At 38.9% G+C, this 20,033-nt stretch overlaps 1 protein-coding gene across 1 annotated transcript in view; it reads right to left on the bottom strand.

The window, feature by feature from the left end:
- lmo4a (LIM domain only 4a) overlaps window positions 1-18,779 on the bottom strand; it is a 38,361-nt gene extending 19,582 nt beyond the window's left edge. Inside the window, exons 1-2 of the mRNA XM_033647696.2 lie at window positions 18,456-18,779; window positions 3,149-3,396 (exon numbers count right to left, since the gene is read on the bottom strand). Of these exons, the coding sequence (XP_033503587.1) occupies window positions 3,149-3,390 (242 nt within the window). The 5' untranslated portion in view covers window positions 3,391-3,396; window positions 18,456-18,779. The remainder of the gene's footprint in view (window positions 1-3,148; window positions 3,397-18,455) is intronic.
- Window positions 18,780-20,033: the final 1,254 nt, after the last annotated feature.

Here is a 20,033-nt window from a genome sequence, read left to right as displayed (position 1 = left end):
AACGCCACTGTCATACCACATGAATATTAATCAGGGGCATTTTAATGTGCACCTGAATAAACATCAGCTGACCCATTTTACTTGTGAACTAAATGTGGAATTTCCTTCATATACAGCGGACCTCTCATGACTATAAAGTGTATCTTATTGCAGATTGTGGTGTAATCTGAGTGTACACTAAAAACTTTATTTATTTCATGAGAGAGGTCCTGAAAGCCACTGTATTATTACTGGCCTGATATACAAAGTCTGCTGTGTCTCAGGTCGTCTTTAGCAGGCCTTGAGCTGCAGCTTTCAACATCCAGCCCAGCATTTGCCCCGGACATGTGGGCACCCACAAAATCTCCATCTGTCTTACACCAATCTGCCACACAGACAGACACTAAATGCACAGGCACAAGCTCACACACACATATACGTTTACCATTACCATGTTTACTATATCATTTTTAACCTGACCTTTAACATTTGCTTTCATTTCGGAATAATTCCCTCAATGTTGGTTCCCTTCCTCCCTGCTCTGTTTATCTCTGTCACAGACAAAATATGTTACTCAGCTTCACTAATGAGGCAAAATATGTGTTTGCATACTAAACTTAGACCATGACATAGCGAGGTACAGAATGAGTACAGTATGAATAGGTTTAATGATCACAAACAGGATCATTACTTTCTGCAGAGAGGTTTTGATGTGGTAAGACCGTAAATGCGGAAAGGCTTAACAGGGTTCTTTGTTTTTGAAGAACAGCATTTTTCCAGAGTTCTGATTGGCTGCATTCATATATCCTGCAATGTGGTGTCCATTTTGCTCTCACTGTAGCGTTCTATTCCCTTACATGTAGGTCTCTTTGAGCAGCCCTCTCCTGTTTATCAGTGTCACCTTTGACTCTCAAGGCTTGGTAAAGCTGCAAGGCATCATTTAATCAACATTTGATAGACGTAAGCAAACTGTATTGCATGCAACAAATGTAACCAGCTAACCATGCTAGCATCAAACAGTGTATTTCTTATATGTTGGTATTCATTTGGTGAACTTTTCGGTTTGTTTATACTTTGGGCTTTTTGGTGGAAGAGAAGCCTGTAACAATGGGAGCAATATTCGAATCTTACACTACTGTAGATAAAAGAAGACAATGACAGCAGGTCCTAAAACTATTCTACCTCAGCTAAATGTTAAAACTTTTTTGATGAAATGTAAGTGTTCTATGTAAGTTGCATTATTCATTCATTCATTTTTGGGAGTTGTAAAAGACTATTATGCTGGAAACCACATATAAACCCCGTAAAGTCAAATTTGTGAAAGTCTATTGAAGTATAAAACACAAAAACTACAAAACAAAATACATCCTCAATCCAATTTCATCATATCATTCATATATTACCTACTGTGTGGAGGTCTGGGGAAGCACATACAAAACAATCACAAATGCATTTTTTTTGCTACAGAAGAGCACTATAAGAATCATAGACAGAGCTGATTATCATGAGGCAACTAACAAATTATTTATAAACTTACATGCTCTCAATCTTAGAGATTTGGTGGACTTTAAAACTGCACAATTAATGTATTAAGTAAAAAATAAGACGCTGCCAGACTGTACCCAGAAGTTGTTCCAAATTAGAGATTATACAACAGTTAGTTCCGACCGAGTAATTTGATTGGACGAGAGGCATTCAATAAGTGCTGATATAGAGTACAACATCACTGGGACATGTAACAGTAAAATCATTCTGCTCACAGGTGTTATAAATATAAATACAACCGTTAATTAACCAACTGTCACACTCGCTACATTGACGCAAACTGACACTATAGACTATATACACCGACCTATAATTGTCTTCGGCACGAGGCCACAGGCCACAGCCGTGACGATATACAGTACAACATCACTCCCTCTCGTGTGATATTGCTTAAGTGTCAGCATGTCAAAGGAACTTGTATGTTTATAAAAACACATATTAGAACAAATGCAAAACAAAGATGTGTAACAGTCAAATGAGTTAATGGGTGGAGTAGCTTTGAATAGGAAATGAAAATGTGTCCAAAACTTGATGAATTAAGATGATTAACAAATAAAAAACCAAGTTATGAACACCAGTGTGTATATGGATATTTGTTTAGGACTTAAGGATATATATAATATATTGTGTTTTGCTCATTTCTTCATTCTCATTGTATAAAACTAAAGAGAACAGTACAAAACTGTTCACTGACAAAGGGTGGGTGCGATAAGCTGAGACTTCAGCCTACACCTTTTTGGTTGAATTGTCTTTTGCAAGACATGTTTTCCTCACAAATACAAAATGTTAACATTATCAGCATAAGCATAACATAACATATATTAGCCTAGCAGCTAGTAGACTTTACTCTACTCATATGAAGCCAGGGTAAACCAGACACAAGATTTAAAATGCTATTTAGTGAAGGCTTTATTGTCTTTACAATTTATTAATTCCTATCAACGAAATAAACATTTAAAAAAGCTTAATTTCCACTGAGAGAAATGGTTTCAGCTGACAAAAATAAACTATGCTACGGCGTAAGGTATGTGTCTACACAAAACCAACATTGTAGGTGAGCTGTCTATTAAACACAGGAGTCTAAAGCCTGCTGAACTCTTTGTCAGTGATGTGTTTGAGAATAACCAATTGTGAAGAATTACTAGTAGCATGATTTTTTGTAGTTAGTAGGGGAAATTAATTTTTTTTCACTCGTTTGTCTTATACACACAGGCCCAAAAATACACACACAAGCACAAACAAGTCCTGTATATGCATTAAGGCGGTTCAGTGCCTTGTTCAAGGGCACCTCAGCGGCATCTCTCCAGCTTCCAGTGAAGGCACCATACTCAGCCCATACAGGGACTTGAACAAGCGACCCTCTGGTTCCCAAGTCAAGTCCCTATGGACTGAGCTACTGCCGCCATTTCTTATGCTTGTATCCCTTTTCTGACTTTAGAACTTAAGAAAACTAATTCAAATCACTGGTAAACTTAGTTTAGACATGTGATGCTGTCAGTTTTGGGAATGTTACTTTTAAAATGCATTAAGTTACAGATTAATAGTCACCCTATTAAAATATAATAAGTAATGTAACTATTTTCTGACATTTTTATGGCTCACTGCAAAGATCAACAGGGCTCACCTGATGTAGTCGTTCTTGCAGAGGATCATGCCTCCTTTGCTGTAGCAGGTGCTGCTGTATTCGCCCAGCTGAGCATGGCAGCAGGAGCACTTGAGGCACTGCGTGTGCCAGTACCGCTCCATGGAGAAGAGCAGGAAGCGGTCTGCGATTCGACCTCCACATCCTGCACACAGCCTGCCCGCTGTCCCTCCGCCACCGCCCATCACTGCCACCGCGGGTGCCTCCACCCTGCTGTTAACCATATCAACCTGAAGACAGGGCAAGGAGGAAAGTGAAGAGGACAAACAGTTGAGGCAGGACAGTGGAAACAGAAGTGGAAACAACTGAAATAAATACATGGCACCCTATGAAAAGCTCCAAACTAATTACTCATCTAAAATTAATGTCCGCAATCATCCTTATCCTTATAAAAATGTTTGTCTGAATGTAGGTCGATATAATATTGTTTATCAAAATTTGGTATTAACACACTAGTGTGTTTATGTGTGTGTAGTTGACACAATTTTAAAAGTTTTTCAGGAGGTTGTTGGCTTTTTTTTTTTTTTTTTAAATCAGTACAAAAAGTTAATTTAGGTGACTAAATTGTTATTGTGATCAGCAAAGTAGACTTAAAACTACAACTTATCATGCAAGCCTACTAAGGCTGTATAATATCTGTGAATTATTATAGACAAATAAACATAAATTGTATAAGTATTTTCTTTAAATTGTTTATTTTTCTGTTACTCATGGGGCTGCCCCCAATCGCTGAACAGTCGAGAAGCACTCTGACCTGACTCACATTTTATCTGTTGAATCTCTGCAGTTCTTCTGGCCTCCGTCATTGTTCAAAGAGCGACAGAATAACAGCATGGAAAACTGTACACTTTTACAAACTAAGTCTGTGATACATGCTATTATTATCATTTTGAGACCATTTTATGCCACTGATATAATAAGAATGTGGCACTGGAACTGGAATATGAAAAAAAGGAACATATTTTGTTAAAGTTACAATGTGTAATTTACATGGTTGTTTATTAGCAAATATCAACTATTGCTTTCATAAATATATATTTACTAAAGTGTAATGCAATTCACATACAAATGGAAGCTTTCTCATAGGCTTAGAATGATTTCTCTATATATACACAGGCAGGGCGCGGTCTGCTGGAGGCTGCCTTCTTGTGTCGCCATATTTGAATACAGTGGCCGAAAGGGATATACGCGCTTCGCCTTTCGCATTTACCTAGAACTTGCTGTCACTGGAGACGGTTAAGGTGAAGATGAATCTGGGGCGCTTCTGCGTGAACCTGCTTTGTACTTTTATGATTCTGTCGCACTTTAAATGGAGGACCACACACATGTGTTGCCCTGTAAGAGGGAAACCACGCCACCAAATAAAAGAAAAAGATCAGATAAGCGAGGACGGGACAAAACGTGAGTGAATATCGGCGTTGCTTATTCCAGGTGGAAAGAACTCCTGTGGAAGAACACTCTGGAAACGCATATATTATAATCGTACCAACCTATATTTGCCGCACTGTGCCGTGACTATCACATAAACATGTTATTTTAGCATTACTGTGCTAATGTTTGCTCGTGTTACCAAAACAATTAGAGATAAAACACTCCTAACATAACGTTATATCTCACAGATAACCTATATCTCACTGGTAAGCTATAACATATTGTAGCGCCCGCCAGGACATGTGGAAAGGATGACGCAGTTATTCGGCAAACCACCGTTTATTACTGAACAGTACAAGTTACTGTTGGCCGTAACTACACCAAAACAACCAACAAACAAGAACTTAGCTGTAACTCCAACTGTGCACTCCTGCTCTCTCCTCCAGCTTGCTCATACACACACCAGCACCCGCACTCACACAGCTCTCATCCCCGTCACACTCACACCCCGCCCCCCTACCTATACTCATTCAATCCCATGCCAAACATGCCATTAACTCACAGAACATTGACATTATAACAGAACATTGATTGCAGGGTCACTACAATATCGTAATATGGTTTAGATTCCTAAATAAATATTCTCATCACTAGATAGGCCTACTCCTGAAAAACTTGAAAAACTCGTGGATGATACCATCTCTGTCTGCGCAAGGCTTTTTGTCCTATGAGGCCACTGTCACTTACCCGACGGGAGGGGTGAGCGGGTGAGCGTGAGTGAGAGCTGCAATCTAGAATTTGCTTGCTGATGTCACTGTTACTCAACATTTTTACAAACTGAGGCTTTAATAAGTAATTTACACCGGTTAATATATACAAGAAAGTATATATAAAGTTACAGTACCTTTATAAGAGTAGCCCCAAGTAGCATCGCACTGCTTCTCTTGCGAAAAAGCCTATGGGATTTTTTTCATTGGATTTTGAGTTATTGCAGAAAATAATCCCGTTTTGTTGAGTGAGATAATCTTCACAAGTAAACAGCACATTCATTATTTTTCAAGCATAAATGCAACTGCCAGAAGTAAAAAGCTGACATTAGGCTATAAACCAACTACAACATACTTGCATGACTTAATGTTGCCACCACAATGAGACAATAAGGCCATGTTCGGCATGATGATATTCTGTAGTCTCATTTAGCCACCTGTTAGCAGCTGCCTTTTTAAAGACACCTAAAAGCTAAAAAATTCACAGTGGGGTATTTACCGATGTTTAACGCCATAGAACGAAAAGTGAAAGTCTCTTAAGCTTGTGTTGACGACAGACCTTATTTCAGGCATCTAACCAAAAACCCATTCACTTTGAGATGAAGGAATGGGGAGTACAAAAATGCTTACTCATTTACGGACTTCAAGACTCATTCCTGGAGCACTCTATGTTGGTCAAGAAAACCTGCTGTTTATTCTGAAATTCGTAGGCAAACAAAACACAATGGGCAATATTGAGGTCAGCAAAAAGGTCATATCCACATATCGTACGATAAGTGCATACTGTAATTATGTAAAAGTCTCAAGGTTAACTTAATGAAGCTCAGCGTAAGTTCAATCAGGAAGACTTTCTTTATGCTTTATCTGTTTAAATCAATTCTCTCTCTCTCTATCCCAATCTCACCACTTCCTCCAATCAGCTGATTATTGGCGTTCCTTCTCCTAGATAGCCAATCAAACTTTTCCACAATCTCCTTCAGTCATTCATGTTGCTGCTGCCAAACTTTAAACCTGTTCTCCTCTCTGCTTGTGTCAGCTGTCATTTTAGGCCGAATTGTCACACCCTCCTTCACCCCATTCACCTCCAATCACCTTATCCAGAGTTCAGGACGAGCTTACTAAAGGCCCACTCCTCTTTACATCCACATCCTCAGTTTCCTCTTCATCTCATCTCATCACCACTATTACTACCACCGGCGTCTTGGCTCCAAAGGGGGGGCTCCCCCATCTACTACATCTTAATCGCCCTCCTGGAATATTTGACATCACGATGGGGTCTAATTGCCAAAGTCTTTTCACATTTCTCATACTTATGTGCACATGTAAAAAAAAAAAAAAATTCTCACAGAATGAGTCTCTCCTGATTGAACTATAAAACTGTGTAAAAAACAATAAGGAGAAAAATTCTCAGCCCACAGTGACATCTTCAAATGTTTTGTTTAATTTGACCAACTGTCCAAAAGCCAAAGATATTTGGTTTTTTAATGATGTAAAACATAAAAAGTAGAAAAACATCACATTGGAGAAGCTGAAATGTGAATGTTTGGTATTTTTTCTTTAATAAATGATTTGAATGAGAAGCCGACATTTACAGAGGCCCTAACTTAAACATCTAGGTAGGTCATGTGGGATCAACCCAAAAGTCTGGCTGTACCTGTGTAAAAACTTGAGAAGAAAACTTGAGAAGAAAACCAACAGCAAGTTTTCACATCTTATCCACAGTACATTTACTGTGCTCAGAATTTAGAATTACAACAGACAGAAAACACAGCTATGTCTTCCCAAATGTGGCTCTTGGCACCAGATCCAATCGATTGGTTTTGGAACTTCCTGGTAAAAAGCTTAGGGCTATTTACTTGTGGGGGCATGGGAATGTGAAACCCCAACAGGAAAACAAAAAACACACATACACACATACACACACACACACACACACACACACGCATTAGAGAGTTGCTTTTTTACACCAAACAAGTTCAAAGTTGTGTCCAACTGAAACAAAACCACACACGTGCTTTTTTGGGCCTGCAATAACTCTTATTTTAACTTGATAATATGTCCCAAGAGAAGGCTCTTTGAAGCTGTGCAGCATTGCTGCTCTATGACAGGATGCAGAGGCCTACACTTTCTGGAAATGAAGTTCATTTGATTCAGCTGCTCATTTCTTTATCATATCTTTTAACCGTTGTGGAAACAAAACCCAAACTTTTAGTAAATCCATTATAACATTATAACAGTAAAGTAGCTATAGCTGCTGGTGGAAACAGAGCTTAACATATGCCATCAGGCAACATTTACTATATTTCTCTTTTCTTCATTTTTCCATTACAAAACTGAACTGATTTCATGCACAGCTGGGAGTAATATTGCTTTTGAATCACACTGAGTACAACCATAGCAGTATGTGCTACTCAGCAATGAGTCAGCAACACTGCCTCTTCAGCCGCTTCCATGATTTATAATTAGCGCCAACAACAACATAAAATAATTGCAGGGCTAGATTTCATTTTCCAAATGAGCAACAGCAGCACAATTTGTCCTCTAGAGCGTCTAATTTCAGCAAGGGCATGTTTAGCTTTACAGCGAGCCTTCCCACAAGATTATTTGAGATTGCAGCAGCTGGTCCTCTGCACTGAAGCAGACTGCCCTCAATACCCTCATTTTCTAGAGTAGACACCTGGCTCTAATCAGCCACAGGAACACCATGTTAAGAAGCCCAAGGCTGCATTAAAACCACAAACAGCCTCATGCACTGGGATCAAACCTCCCTGTTAGTGAAGGCTTATTCATGAATGAGCTGATCTTTTGAATGACTTGAAAAAGTGAGTCCAACTGTCTAATTCACATATTTCACTTTTCACTATATTAGCAATAAATTCTCTTTTTAGAGCCTGAAATAATTTTAGGGGTTTCTAATATTTTGCCCTTTTTCAACATTTACACTGCATATACAACAACAGCATGGGTAAAAATTAGATCACCCCCCACATGACCATCTGTGTATCAGTTACTCTGTTACATTGAATTCATGAAGAAAACCTTCTTGCATGCCTTCACGATGAACAAAGAATCCAAAAACAGAGACAGTATCTGATGAGTTGAAGTCATAGGGGTTAACAACAGCAAAACTATAAAATATCTGTTTACATACTTACACACTACTCACACAGAATAATCGAAGTCTCATTTATCCAACCATATGCTCAGTACTTCCCAAACTGACAGCCCATATCTACAGTGAACTAAACTAAAAGTGAAGCTTATCTATGCTCTCTTCAGAGCCAGACAACATTGACAAAAACATTTAATTTTACCTCGCTGAACACTGGAGCTGCTGATCTACTGCTGCCTTGATCAGTTAGTTTGTGTGTGTTATTGTGTGACTTGGTGTTTTAAAGGGTTAGTTCAGATTCACCAAGTCACAAAATAACACAAACAAACTAACTGATCAAGGCAGTGATAGACCAGCAGCTCCCGTGCTTAGTGCAACTCGGTCTCTTTTCAAAGTTGTTGAAAATCGCCTCTTGGTCAATGACTTCCTGCATCAGATACCGACGAAAAAAGCCATCCTTTCACGTCTTCATGATACATAGCTGGTCGCCATTATTGTTAAATGGTGCCTGGCAGTGGGAGCGTAAGTCCGAGTAGGGAAGGGTGGTGAATAGGTCCACCAACAACTGACTTTCACTTGGGCGGCTGGTGTTCGCTTCCAGTATGATTGTAAAACCAAACCCTGTTTTTTTTCCTAAACCCAACCACCTGCTTTTGTTGCTTAAACCCAACCACATGCGAGTGTTGGCGAAATGTAACCACGTGCGTTCGTTGTTGAAGGAAAAAAAACACCAATTCACAATGTTGTACCAACATAGTGCATTTATTTTGAAAGAAACTTTATGCCAACTACATTTCCTGTGAAAACAAAGGTGTATATTTGCTTTTGCCATAAGCTCAGCATTAATGGAAAGCAGAACTGCAGGAAAATGTAGGCTACCCTCTGACTTACTGGTGTCAGATTTTAACTTTTATTTCAGCTTGCAGATTAAATAATTCATCATCATTATATTTGTTGGTTTCCTCACAAACTATTTATGTACCACAGCATCCTAGTTGTTAACAGTCAGCGTATTTGGGTTTCTAAAACCACGATAAAGCTTATCCAGGATTTTGAGACCACAATATGATATTTGCTTGCAAAATCACATAACTGAGCTCCCCCGAAAACCCAATCGTAACCAGAATGTCCACATTATTGAATGCCTGCTGAATCCATTTCACACACATGAAAATTTTCCAATTTAATCAGTTGACAAGGACTATGTGAACACACCATAAACAACTGAGCAAAGCACAAAGGATTTTGGCAAACTGAGGGCCACAATGGGTACTAATGTTCACCAGATTAATGCATAAAAAGCAGAGCACCTTGACTGCATTTGGAGGAGCCTTTGAAATAGCCTTGCCAACTTGTTATGATAATAAGAGGTGTGAATGACAAGCAATTTGAGTGTGCTTTCACACCTAACCTGTTTGGTTTGGTTAAAATGAACTCCGGTCCGTTTGTGGGGTCAGTACGTGTCTTGGGTGACCAAAGCGACCGGAGCAGGTTCGGAGGGGAGTTAATACTCGTTTAACTTTACGGTAATGAGCTCTGACGTGGTTCAGTGACAACCAATCAGAATGCTGACGTGCTTCGATGAAGCAGGTCCCAGAGAACAAGCCATGTAACTTTGGTATCTACAGCACACTTGTTCCGACAATGGATATCGAGAAGTTGATTACTTGCGTTCACGCCCACTCAGTCCTTTATAATGTGTCACTGTTTGGTTACAGAGACATAAATAAAAAGAATAAGGCTTGGGACCGTGCTGCAGAGGTAGTTGGTTGGTCTGGTGAGTTTTAAAGTGTGTAATGTTAGTAATAGAGAAGAGAATTGCAGGCTAATGTTGCGACGTAGCATGCAAGTCTTCCTTGCTTGGTTTCAATGCTGCAAAGCAAGGCATTTTATCAACACAGATTTCGCATAATGATATTAAAATACAGCAAACTATCCATCATAATTTCTTTAAATGTGCATTGTGCATATGCATTGTGCCATGCCACAGTTTTGCGCGCACCTTAAAAGTTTCTGTAGGCCAACTATGAGCTTTTTGACTGGACAACAGCAAGCAGCAACTATGCTGTTTTCAAGCCAGTAGTCCACTTTGGGGCTCCTTTAAATTGACAAGCACGATCGAACGCTCAAATGATTCATGTGATGAGTGATTAAAACGACCAAAGCTGCCACAAATATTTTTGACAGTCATGCTTCTTGGGCGTCAAACCACACGTTGACTCAATAATTCTTAGTTAATTTGTGTGTTCATCAAATAAACCTGTGCAATAATGTGAGACTTCCAGTATGTTATCATTATTTTCAATGTAAGACTTGTTTTTCATTGTGCTTTTCCAAACAGTAGCATCCTACAACTTGCATCAACTGTACTCAGTTATTGTGAGTGAGTTCGTGATTAGTAAAGCAAAGCAGAACCTAGCGGATAGATGGACCTCCACAGATTCGCTGGTTGGGGAAGCTGTGCTAAAGACTGCACTTGAATGAATAGTGAGCTTAAGTAAAAGCTGAACTACCTGGTTCTGTTACAAAAGGAATACTTCATTCAAAATCCCATTGACATTTATAATAATGTAAATAACTACAAGTCTGTTCTTGGAACATAACCTTACTTAACAGTATATCATGTGATTTACCCAAATCTCTCTTTTGCTGCCTTTAACAAACAATATTTCCCATGAGCCCTTGAAATTTGCGAGCTGAACGTCAGCTTGAGAGATGAGGTGAGTCCACGAGTGAGTGGAGAGGCCAGGGACAGTTAAGACATGTCTCGTACTACAGCAGGACAGGAGGGACTAAACGGTGTAGAAATTATTAGACAACAGAGAGTAGTACTAAAATTCAGGAAAATACCTTTAAAGACTATTAATATTATGGATATGGACAAAAACAATGAAAACAATGCTAAATGAGTGACTGCATTGAGTTATAGCAGCTAGGCCACATGTGACTTAAGTGCAAGTTGAAAGTCAATAATTTTAGCCCCGTTTCCACCAACCAGTCCGGTACAGTTCGGTTTAGTTCCGTATGCATTTTTAACATTTCCACTCTGAAAAGTTGCGGATAGTACCGATAGAACTGTTCCTGACATCATCATTTTTAGTCACTCCTCTGTACAGAGCACACTGATCAGGTACTACTAAAAGGTGGAGCTAGAAACACTGCAGTCTGTTGATTGGTTAATGGCAGACAGTCACTCTTGCTCAGGGCTGAGCTGTGGCTGTTTTTTTTCAGGCTTATGTAACCACTGTTCATTACATGGCAAGTTTTACATACATTAGTAAACTATAATTATAAAATGAAAGGATGTTACTGGGTCAACTGCCGGCAAATTTTAAGGTGGAACGTTAACTTGTAATGTCACTCAAAACATGTGCTGATGATGTGAATTCATAAGAACATCTTAAATATCAATGACAACTTTGACCACTCCATTACTTTTTATTGTCTCTCTTGGATGACATAAACTCTTAGTAATGAGTGGATCTTCAAGCGTTTAAAAATATCTATTAATTTCGACCGGATTATGTGAACTACATATGTTCTTATCTTCACTTTGACAACAACAAAAAGCATCGCGGAGTGTCATTCCTGTGGGCTACGGTAACACTAAACCCCTGAGCTTGCCTGAGAAGGACTAAATGCACAAACCTGCTATTTTTAAATATCCCATTGAGAGAGACTCTCACTCAGCCTGTTCTTTTTTGTTCTGAAAATGGCAGCATCCAACCCTGTTCTGTGGACAATAAATATGTAGTGTAGACTTGTCTCTGTGTCACTGGTAATGAGGAAATACTGCAGGTGCTAGATCGAGCAGTGAGTGACAACAACCCCACCCACATTTAAGAGAACTGTTTGCGGTGGAAATGCTAAACGGACCTAGGGTCTAGGTACCATGTCTGAAGGCTTACTCTTGATTCCATAGGTACCATGCTGAAAGTGTTTGGTGGAAACGGGGCTTTTGAGTTGGTATTCCAAACTTCCAATCTAAATGCATCTGCTCAGTGAAAACATGGAGACCTGCAGCAAACTGATGTTTGAATGTCAAGTCTCTGAGCTTCACAAGCATCTGCAGAGGCCCTACAGCCATTACCACAGGACCATTAGGGAAGAGAAACAACATAAAAGAATTAGTCAACTATCTTGCTCATCTTTGCACATTAAAATGACATATAACAGCTAAAAATGTTGTAAATGGGTGCTGAGCCTAATAGAGAACCACCACTCGGAACCACCACAGCCAATAGCACACATAGTTGTGGGCATTCATTTTGAGGGAGATACACATGCTTGCAAATTCTGTAATCAAGCACTAAACAGCTGAATGGAAATGGCAAATATGTTTTTACAGCATGTTTCACAACACAAACACTACATAAAACACTACATAAAGTGAAAACTGATGAAAAGGTTATTCTCTGTATGGTTGTTGTTGTGACATTAGTGTGTTTATGTCGGCAAACTTGGGCTTGATGGAATTCCACTTTTCTGTGTTGGAGGTCATTTTATTCCGAGTTCCGAGTACAATGGATTGCAGTGTATACTTTAGCCAGAGCTGTGACATCAGAACATCAGCATATTCAGAGCATTGTTACAATCAGGACAGTGGTGTAGTGGAGGGTATACTCAGGTATACGGGGTATACCCACTTGTTTTTCTATCCAGTGACAGTTTACCCACCTATCAGCTAAACAGCCATTGTAATATATAGGAGAGTATGCCCACTTCCTCATCTGTAACCTACCTATCTACCTAGTAATACACCCACCTCATCAACTACCACTACACCACTGAATCAGGAGCACTTTCACCAAACTAGATTTATACTGAGAACACAGGATGTCTGATGTCACCCTGTCCCTCAATGGACTTGCTATTTTTCCTCCATCTATTTCCTGTCTTCAGTGCCAGATTCCTTTGGGCGGCACATCACCAGCTATGAAATCAATTATCGGGCTGAGTCTGCATAATACAACTGCTTCCACCCTGTGAAATAAAGTGAGAGCAATTTTGGATGGATCAAACAGCTCATCCACCAACATGAAAACTTCTTCTACCTTGCAGTTTGTCTCTCCTGTTGTCATTCACTTGCAGTTATCACTAGCATCTATATAGATATGAACACTTCCTCTGTAGTTTCCAGGTGGTTGCTGGTAGAAGCAGTCTCGGTGCCCCATGCTTTGACATATAATGAAGTGTACAGCAGGAAAAAGCAACCAAAGAGTATAAGAGACCTTGGATAATGGATCCAGAAAACCTTCAACAGTAAACACAACATGGACACTAACAGTGAAACCTCAAACATTTCCTTTATCTTACAACAAGTTAAATATTCTTTGCCATGTGTGAAACTAATTGCAGAGCAGCAGCCAATGTAATCATCATGCAAACACCTGTGTTAATTCAAGACGTTCAAAGACATCTGCCGAATGGCTCTCTGATACAATTTTTGTCCACTTAAAATGCAAATCCTGCATTTAATCGTCTTCTGCCACACAAAGCCTTGATGTGACTGACATACCGGTAAGTCTCAGGAAGTGGAAGCAGTGATGGTGATATTTTAGTGTAAACGAAGACTAAGAAACCATGATATGTATCTGAATCGATATCTAGGTTGGAGAGTTAAAAATAAGTAGTTCATGGCATGGGGGTAGGTAAAAAATCATTTAAGAACACAAAACAGGGTTTCCCTAACATTCATTTATTTTTGGCAGCCTGCCACAATTAAAACATCTGCTGCCACAAATATATTTTCTATTTTTGTAGCTGGACCGTTCATTGTAAGCACAATTGGAATATATATACTATTCAGTTTTTTATAGCACCAAGTGCAGAGCGCACTCGAGGCCGAGACGGAGCAGGAAAACATCAGGCGCATTGAAAGTGAACCTTTACTGTTCATTCTGCTGGGTCTAAAAGTTTGCATTTGCTTGCAGCACCTGCTCCTCTCATCCATTGATCTGATCTGATCAGCTCTGAAAGGGTCAACAGATCAATAATCCACCCTTCCATTCACAAACTGCTGCTGAGGAAAAAATGAACTCATGGAGAGCTCCACCTGTGCTGCATCCATTTAGAGACGAGACACAGAATGATACAAAGGGACACTAGAGTTGCAGTGATATATGGGTTTCAAGGTATAATGTGATCTAAAGGTTTTCATATCGCGTACATTTGCTTATCTACGATATTTAAAAAAAATGCAACTGGATGTTGAATCTCTCCTTTAGTTAAGTTATTTAGGGGAGACTTTTTAAACGCACTTTAAAATTTAAATTATAGTAAAAAAAAAAAAACGTCTGTTCGAACAACAATAATCCTTCCATTTCTATTCCTTTAAGGGTCATTCTGACTGATAATAATATAAATTCTGTAATATCATAATACTGTGATATTTTCTGAGACAGTATTCGTATTGTAAAAATGTCATACCATTGCAACCGTAAGGGACACACAGACATTAAAAAAAAAAAAAAAAAGAAAGTTCGCAGTGGTCATCAGACCACCTCCAACCCCCCATCATCAGCTATCGCCACACATACACTCTAATTCTGACGGAACCACTGTAATACAGGACACAACTGCAATGCTATGTATGTAGATAGTACTTGACTTAAATGTGTAATTCTTCCAGGCAGTACGCTTGACCATGCTGAATGCAGTCTACTTTAAAAAGTTCTGAAAAAAAGAAAAAAAAAGGACTACCTTGACAATAATAAAAGAAAACAAATAACAAATAACTAGTGTGGAGCAAGGCTAAAGAATTCATTCTCTGAGATCCTTCTCTTGAAGTAGCTTTTATTACTAACAGGTAATCTAACGTGTGACTTGATTACATTCAAGCTCCAATTAATATCTTCTGTGATTGGTAAGATGCTCTAAAATTGAATTCCCCCTGGTATTTATAAAGTAATTCTTTTTATTTTTTTTCTATTAGGACTACTGTACTCCACATAGGAGCTTATCAAAGCATATATTAGGTCAAAGACAGAAAAACACCACAGACAGACACTGACACACGAGGATGCCATACACATTTCCAGTGGTGTACATTTTTTAAATGTTCCCTTTTTTATTACAACCTGCTACAACTTTAAAATGTTACTAACACATTCATACTTCAGCAATAATAAATAATAATAACATACAAAATATAAACAATTCTGTATAATAAGTGTTTTCTCTTCTGAATACATTTTGCTGACTGCTATCTTTATTTCATCCATCTATTTACTGCCCTTACATGAGCCGATGCAAGTGCTAGTCACAGAGGCTGAAACCCCCTTTCCTGCTGCAGAATTGTTAGAGCTGCATCTGACAATATTTATTTATTTATTTTTAACGAATGTGGACTGATGACACAAAACCTTGTGTTAAGTCTCACTCTGCTGCATACAATAAAATTTTTAAGATCTTATAAATGTTTGTGACTTCCTGTTTAGATTGGTGATGAAAACTGTCTGACTTGACTTGGTGGACATATCCACCAGGTTGACCTATTATTAATGCACAAACTGAAGGAACTGACAGGATTATATTTCACTGGCATTGCATCTTATATGATGTCCAGTGACAATTAAATTGACTGACTGACCATTTAGTTTTAATCACCATTGTTCTGTCATGGTTAGATATCTGCCCCCTCCCCACCCAACAGAAAGGTGAGTGAATTAGCAGCTATTTGTATTCTGCTAATACACTGGCTGATGAAGCAGTCAATAGAAACAGGAGCTAATAATGAAGAGAAACACATTCCACTGCAGTCTGGACGCACTGACGAACTGCGTGCACTTTCAGGTTGACAGAGCCAATAATGGCTCATTTTCCCCAAACTGAATGCAACTGACTAATGCCCCTAACAAAGGGCTAACAACTGTACCATATCATATTCCTGGACTCCACAACAACAGTACTATCTTAATTAGCATAAAAAGGCATGGGTTTATGGGTACATTATGTATTGCCAAAGCCTTATTGGAGTAGAGGTCTTATGAGGCCATGACATTGTGTGACACTTCTTTGTGTGAGTGATCCTGTAGTATAATTTATCAGATTGAGTAAATTATCATAGTATCTCTGACCTTTAGGCATACAGAGGTATGTGTTTCAAAGATGATGAACAGTCAGTGTCTCAGAGCTGACATAGTTTTATAAATGTTATAAGATTAGCACTGAAAAGACGGCTGATTCGTTGATTCGTCAACAGAAACATTAATGCCAAACATTCTCTCAAATGTTACTCAAATGTGAGGATTTGCTGCTTTTCTCTGTTTTATATCCGTGTGAACTCAAATCTCTTTTGCATTGCATTTGCAGATGTGGGATGAGCATTCATTTTCATTATTTTCTGAGAGAGATATTGATAATGTATGCTTTAATATTTGCTTAAAGGCTTGACTGATCATTCTTGTTAGCCATCTCCGGTCAACTTTGTTTTCCTGACATTTAGGTAATAACTTAGGCACTTTATGGTAGCAGTTGATAATCTTATTCACAGATGCTGATATGTGAAACTTTGTAAAATGACACCACTTTATTGGGTTACTACCTATTTCCTTCTCTCATAAAACATACACTAATTAAATCATGGATCCCCCACATAAAACACACACACACACACACACACACACACACACACACACACGCTCATCATATGAGGTATAATTAACAACCTCAGCTCATACAAGTCTAGGAAAGCTATGACTGAAAGCAGCAGAGACACTACAGTCTCCAGTGCTACAGAGAGTGATGGTCAGACTGGCACTGCACTGAGCTACATTCACTTTCTTTCTCTCGGTTTCATTAAAACTAGTCTCATTTTAATTAACACCAAGGGCATCAGTTCCTCTGGCAGTTGCCTACCACAGTTGCAGTCAAATTCTACAGATGCCCTTTCAGTACTGTAGACCCACATAAAGCAAGGAAGGCAGCATGCACAGAGAAAAATATTCATATTTTAAAATCTACAGTAACATGTTTGATAAGATGAGGAGAGTAGCTTTAAAAGAGAGGAACATTTAATTTTCCTCCTCCCAACACCACTACTAACCTATTATTATTACTATAATAATAATTAGCCTATTATGATTATTATGATTATTAAAAAGAAAGAGGCATGTCAAATAATGTTTTAAGCTATGGAGAGGGACTTATGTTTTTTATTACGGCTTAGTCGAGGGGAATTCAAATGGTTGTATTTTGGATGCATTTCACCGCCCAGGTTTGGAGGGCAAGTTTTCTTTAAAAAATTGCAACAGAAATCATCTTGGATTTTCACATTTCTGACAGTCATTGGACATATCATGTGTGACAAATGCTTCCAAATCTGAGTTATGATATATAAATATATATAATGATATTGACATTTCATCAAAATCACTAAATTCTATGTCTCATTTGAAATTTGGCCAAAAATAGATCATTTGCACAAACTAACCAGCATGCATGACAAGAGTGTCAAACCAAGGATGTTTTCAACTCCAGGATTTGGTCTTCAACTTTTAACTTTAAAACATCAAATGGTACATTTAAAAAAAAAATCTAATAACTAATTTAAAGTGGAGGCAAGGTCATTCAGGGAAGCTCAAGGGAAAATATTTGTAACTTCAGCGAGGGTCAGAATAATGGCAATATTATTAATAGAAATAACAATCACTCCCAGCCATCCCCCTCCTCTGATAAGTAAAGAACAGTCCCTTATCTTAAAATGACCATACAGGGTAACCCTAACTTCAGCGATGGAAAATGGGAAAGCATAGTGTGGTGTCATTTTTAGACCAGCTAATAATGTTATTATTTTTATATTATTATTTCTACTACTACTTTTATTTCTACAAGGTGTAGTTAGACGAAATTTGCTATCATATTATGAAAAAATACGGCCGTCAATTTCTGTCGTGTGACGTTAGCTAAGGGTAACAGTTACAGTGTGCAAATGTGGGTATATAGTGGGAAGATAGAAGTGTGAAAGGGTACAAGAAGTACGTGGGTTTATGGATATGTGTGAACTAAAGGTGCGCTGCAGTGACATGTATTCACTCACCTTACTGCTGTGAACTTGGAGGTCGTCGAGCTGAACAGTTGATGAAATCGGCTGTTAACGTGAAGTCAGCCTCTCTCGCCTTCAGCTCAAGTAGAGCAAAGTGCCAGATGTTACAGAAAGACCCGTGAACTTCTCAGCTGCTATATTCTCCTCTCGCTCGTTTGTCTGTGTGGTGAAAAGCCGAACAGCGTTGAATGCAACTCCTCTTCTCTTTTCCCATTACAGAGCTTTAGTCTGACTGTGGCTGTGGACGGACACCGACAGCTCACTGACAGCTTCGGTCCCTGCACGGCTTCTGTCTTCGTTCCTGGAGAGAGAGCGTAGAGAGCAGAGGTAAGTTGTCTTGAGTCATTTAAACAGATTTATAACTCCTCCTCTGACGCTGTGAAAGGGGGCGTGTCTCCCGCCTCTTGTCAGGATAATGGATGACTGCTGGGGAGAGTTTTGCCTACTTTAGGATGTTCGTATTAAGTCACAAAATCATCCTTGCAGCTGCAAGATCAGCAATGATTTTGTTTTTTTAAGGTTTAGAATAACGAACTCTCATTACCTGCTTATTATTGTTGGTGGGAGAAGTATTCAGATGCTTTTAATAAAAGTTGATGAAGGTCAAAAGCGGTTCTTTGCGTGGAAACATAGGACTTAAAGCTGCACTGATCAATATTTTTACATTAACAATGGCTTAAATGAATGTGACACGTAAGCAGTGTCACTGGTAGTGACAAACCTACGACTCTGCATTTTGTGTTAAGACTCATTTACACTCCCTTTACATAGGAAAATATATTTGTTCATTTCAAAGGTTGTGACCATCACTGCCCACACACCTCCATGCATCCTTTATTTGGCATAGATACAGCCACTGGATGGCACTAAAGAGCAGAGTGAAAGATTTTTGACAACAACAAACATGGCGACGACGATAGAGGAGGTCGTAATAAAATACCTTTTAACTGAGGTAGTGTTGTAGTCGGCGGTCATCTATCAGGCCTTTACACACATTGCAACACGTGGATGGAGAATTCTTTAATTATATTACGAATTTATTCTATTCTGCCATTTTAAAACTGTCTTTGTCGTGTCTTATGTTTGTATCCCACTTGAATTATACTGCCCGCATGATCTCTGGTGGTATGGTGGTACTGGACAAAATGAACGCAGGGTATGGACAGAGGGCTCCGTACATGTCCGTATACACATCTGACATTCAGCATCAACAAGCAAGTAGCGCGACACAACTTTTTCAGTGTCTTTCAGTTGTTTTGGTTTTACACACGGCGTAGATTTTGGGGGGACCCAGGGGACACAAGCAGCAGAGGACATTTAATTTGACAAACTGCTAGAATGCAACTCACGCAACAATGCCTCCGGTAAACTAGGTGGTAGCATTATGCAACCTCAATGGTTGCAATGAAATGGAAAAACCAGAAGCATCTATGCACAGTTGATCAACAAGTTTAAAAAGAGGAGAGTCATGGTGTCATATCACGTCATACCAATGGGTTACAACACACTCACAGTGAAATATGATATGCACTTGCCAAAAGGCTCAATAGCTGGCTCGCTATCATAGATCAT

This window comes from Epinephelus lanceolatus, chromosome 19 (assembly GCF_041903045.1).
Source record: "Epinephelus lanceolatus isolate andai-2023 chromosome 19, ASM4190304v1, whole genome shotgun sequence".
In the NCBI taxonomy this organism is placed as follows: domain Eukaryota; kingdom Metazoa; phylum Chordata; class Actinopteri; order Perciformes; family Serranidae; genus Epinephelus; species Epinephelus lanceolatus.
Note: the sequence above shows the minus strand (reverse complement) of the source record. Positions and strands in the feature narration are given on the sequence as shown.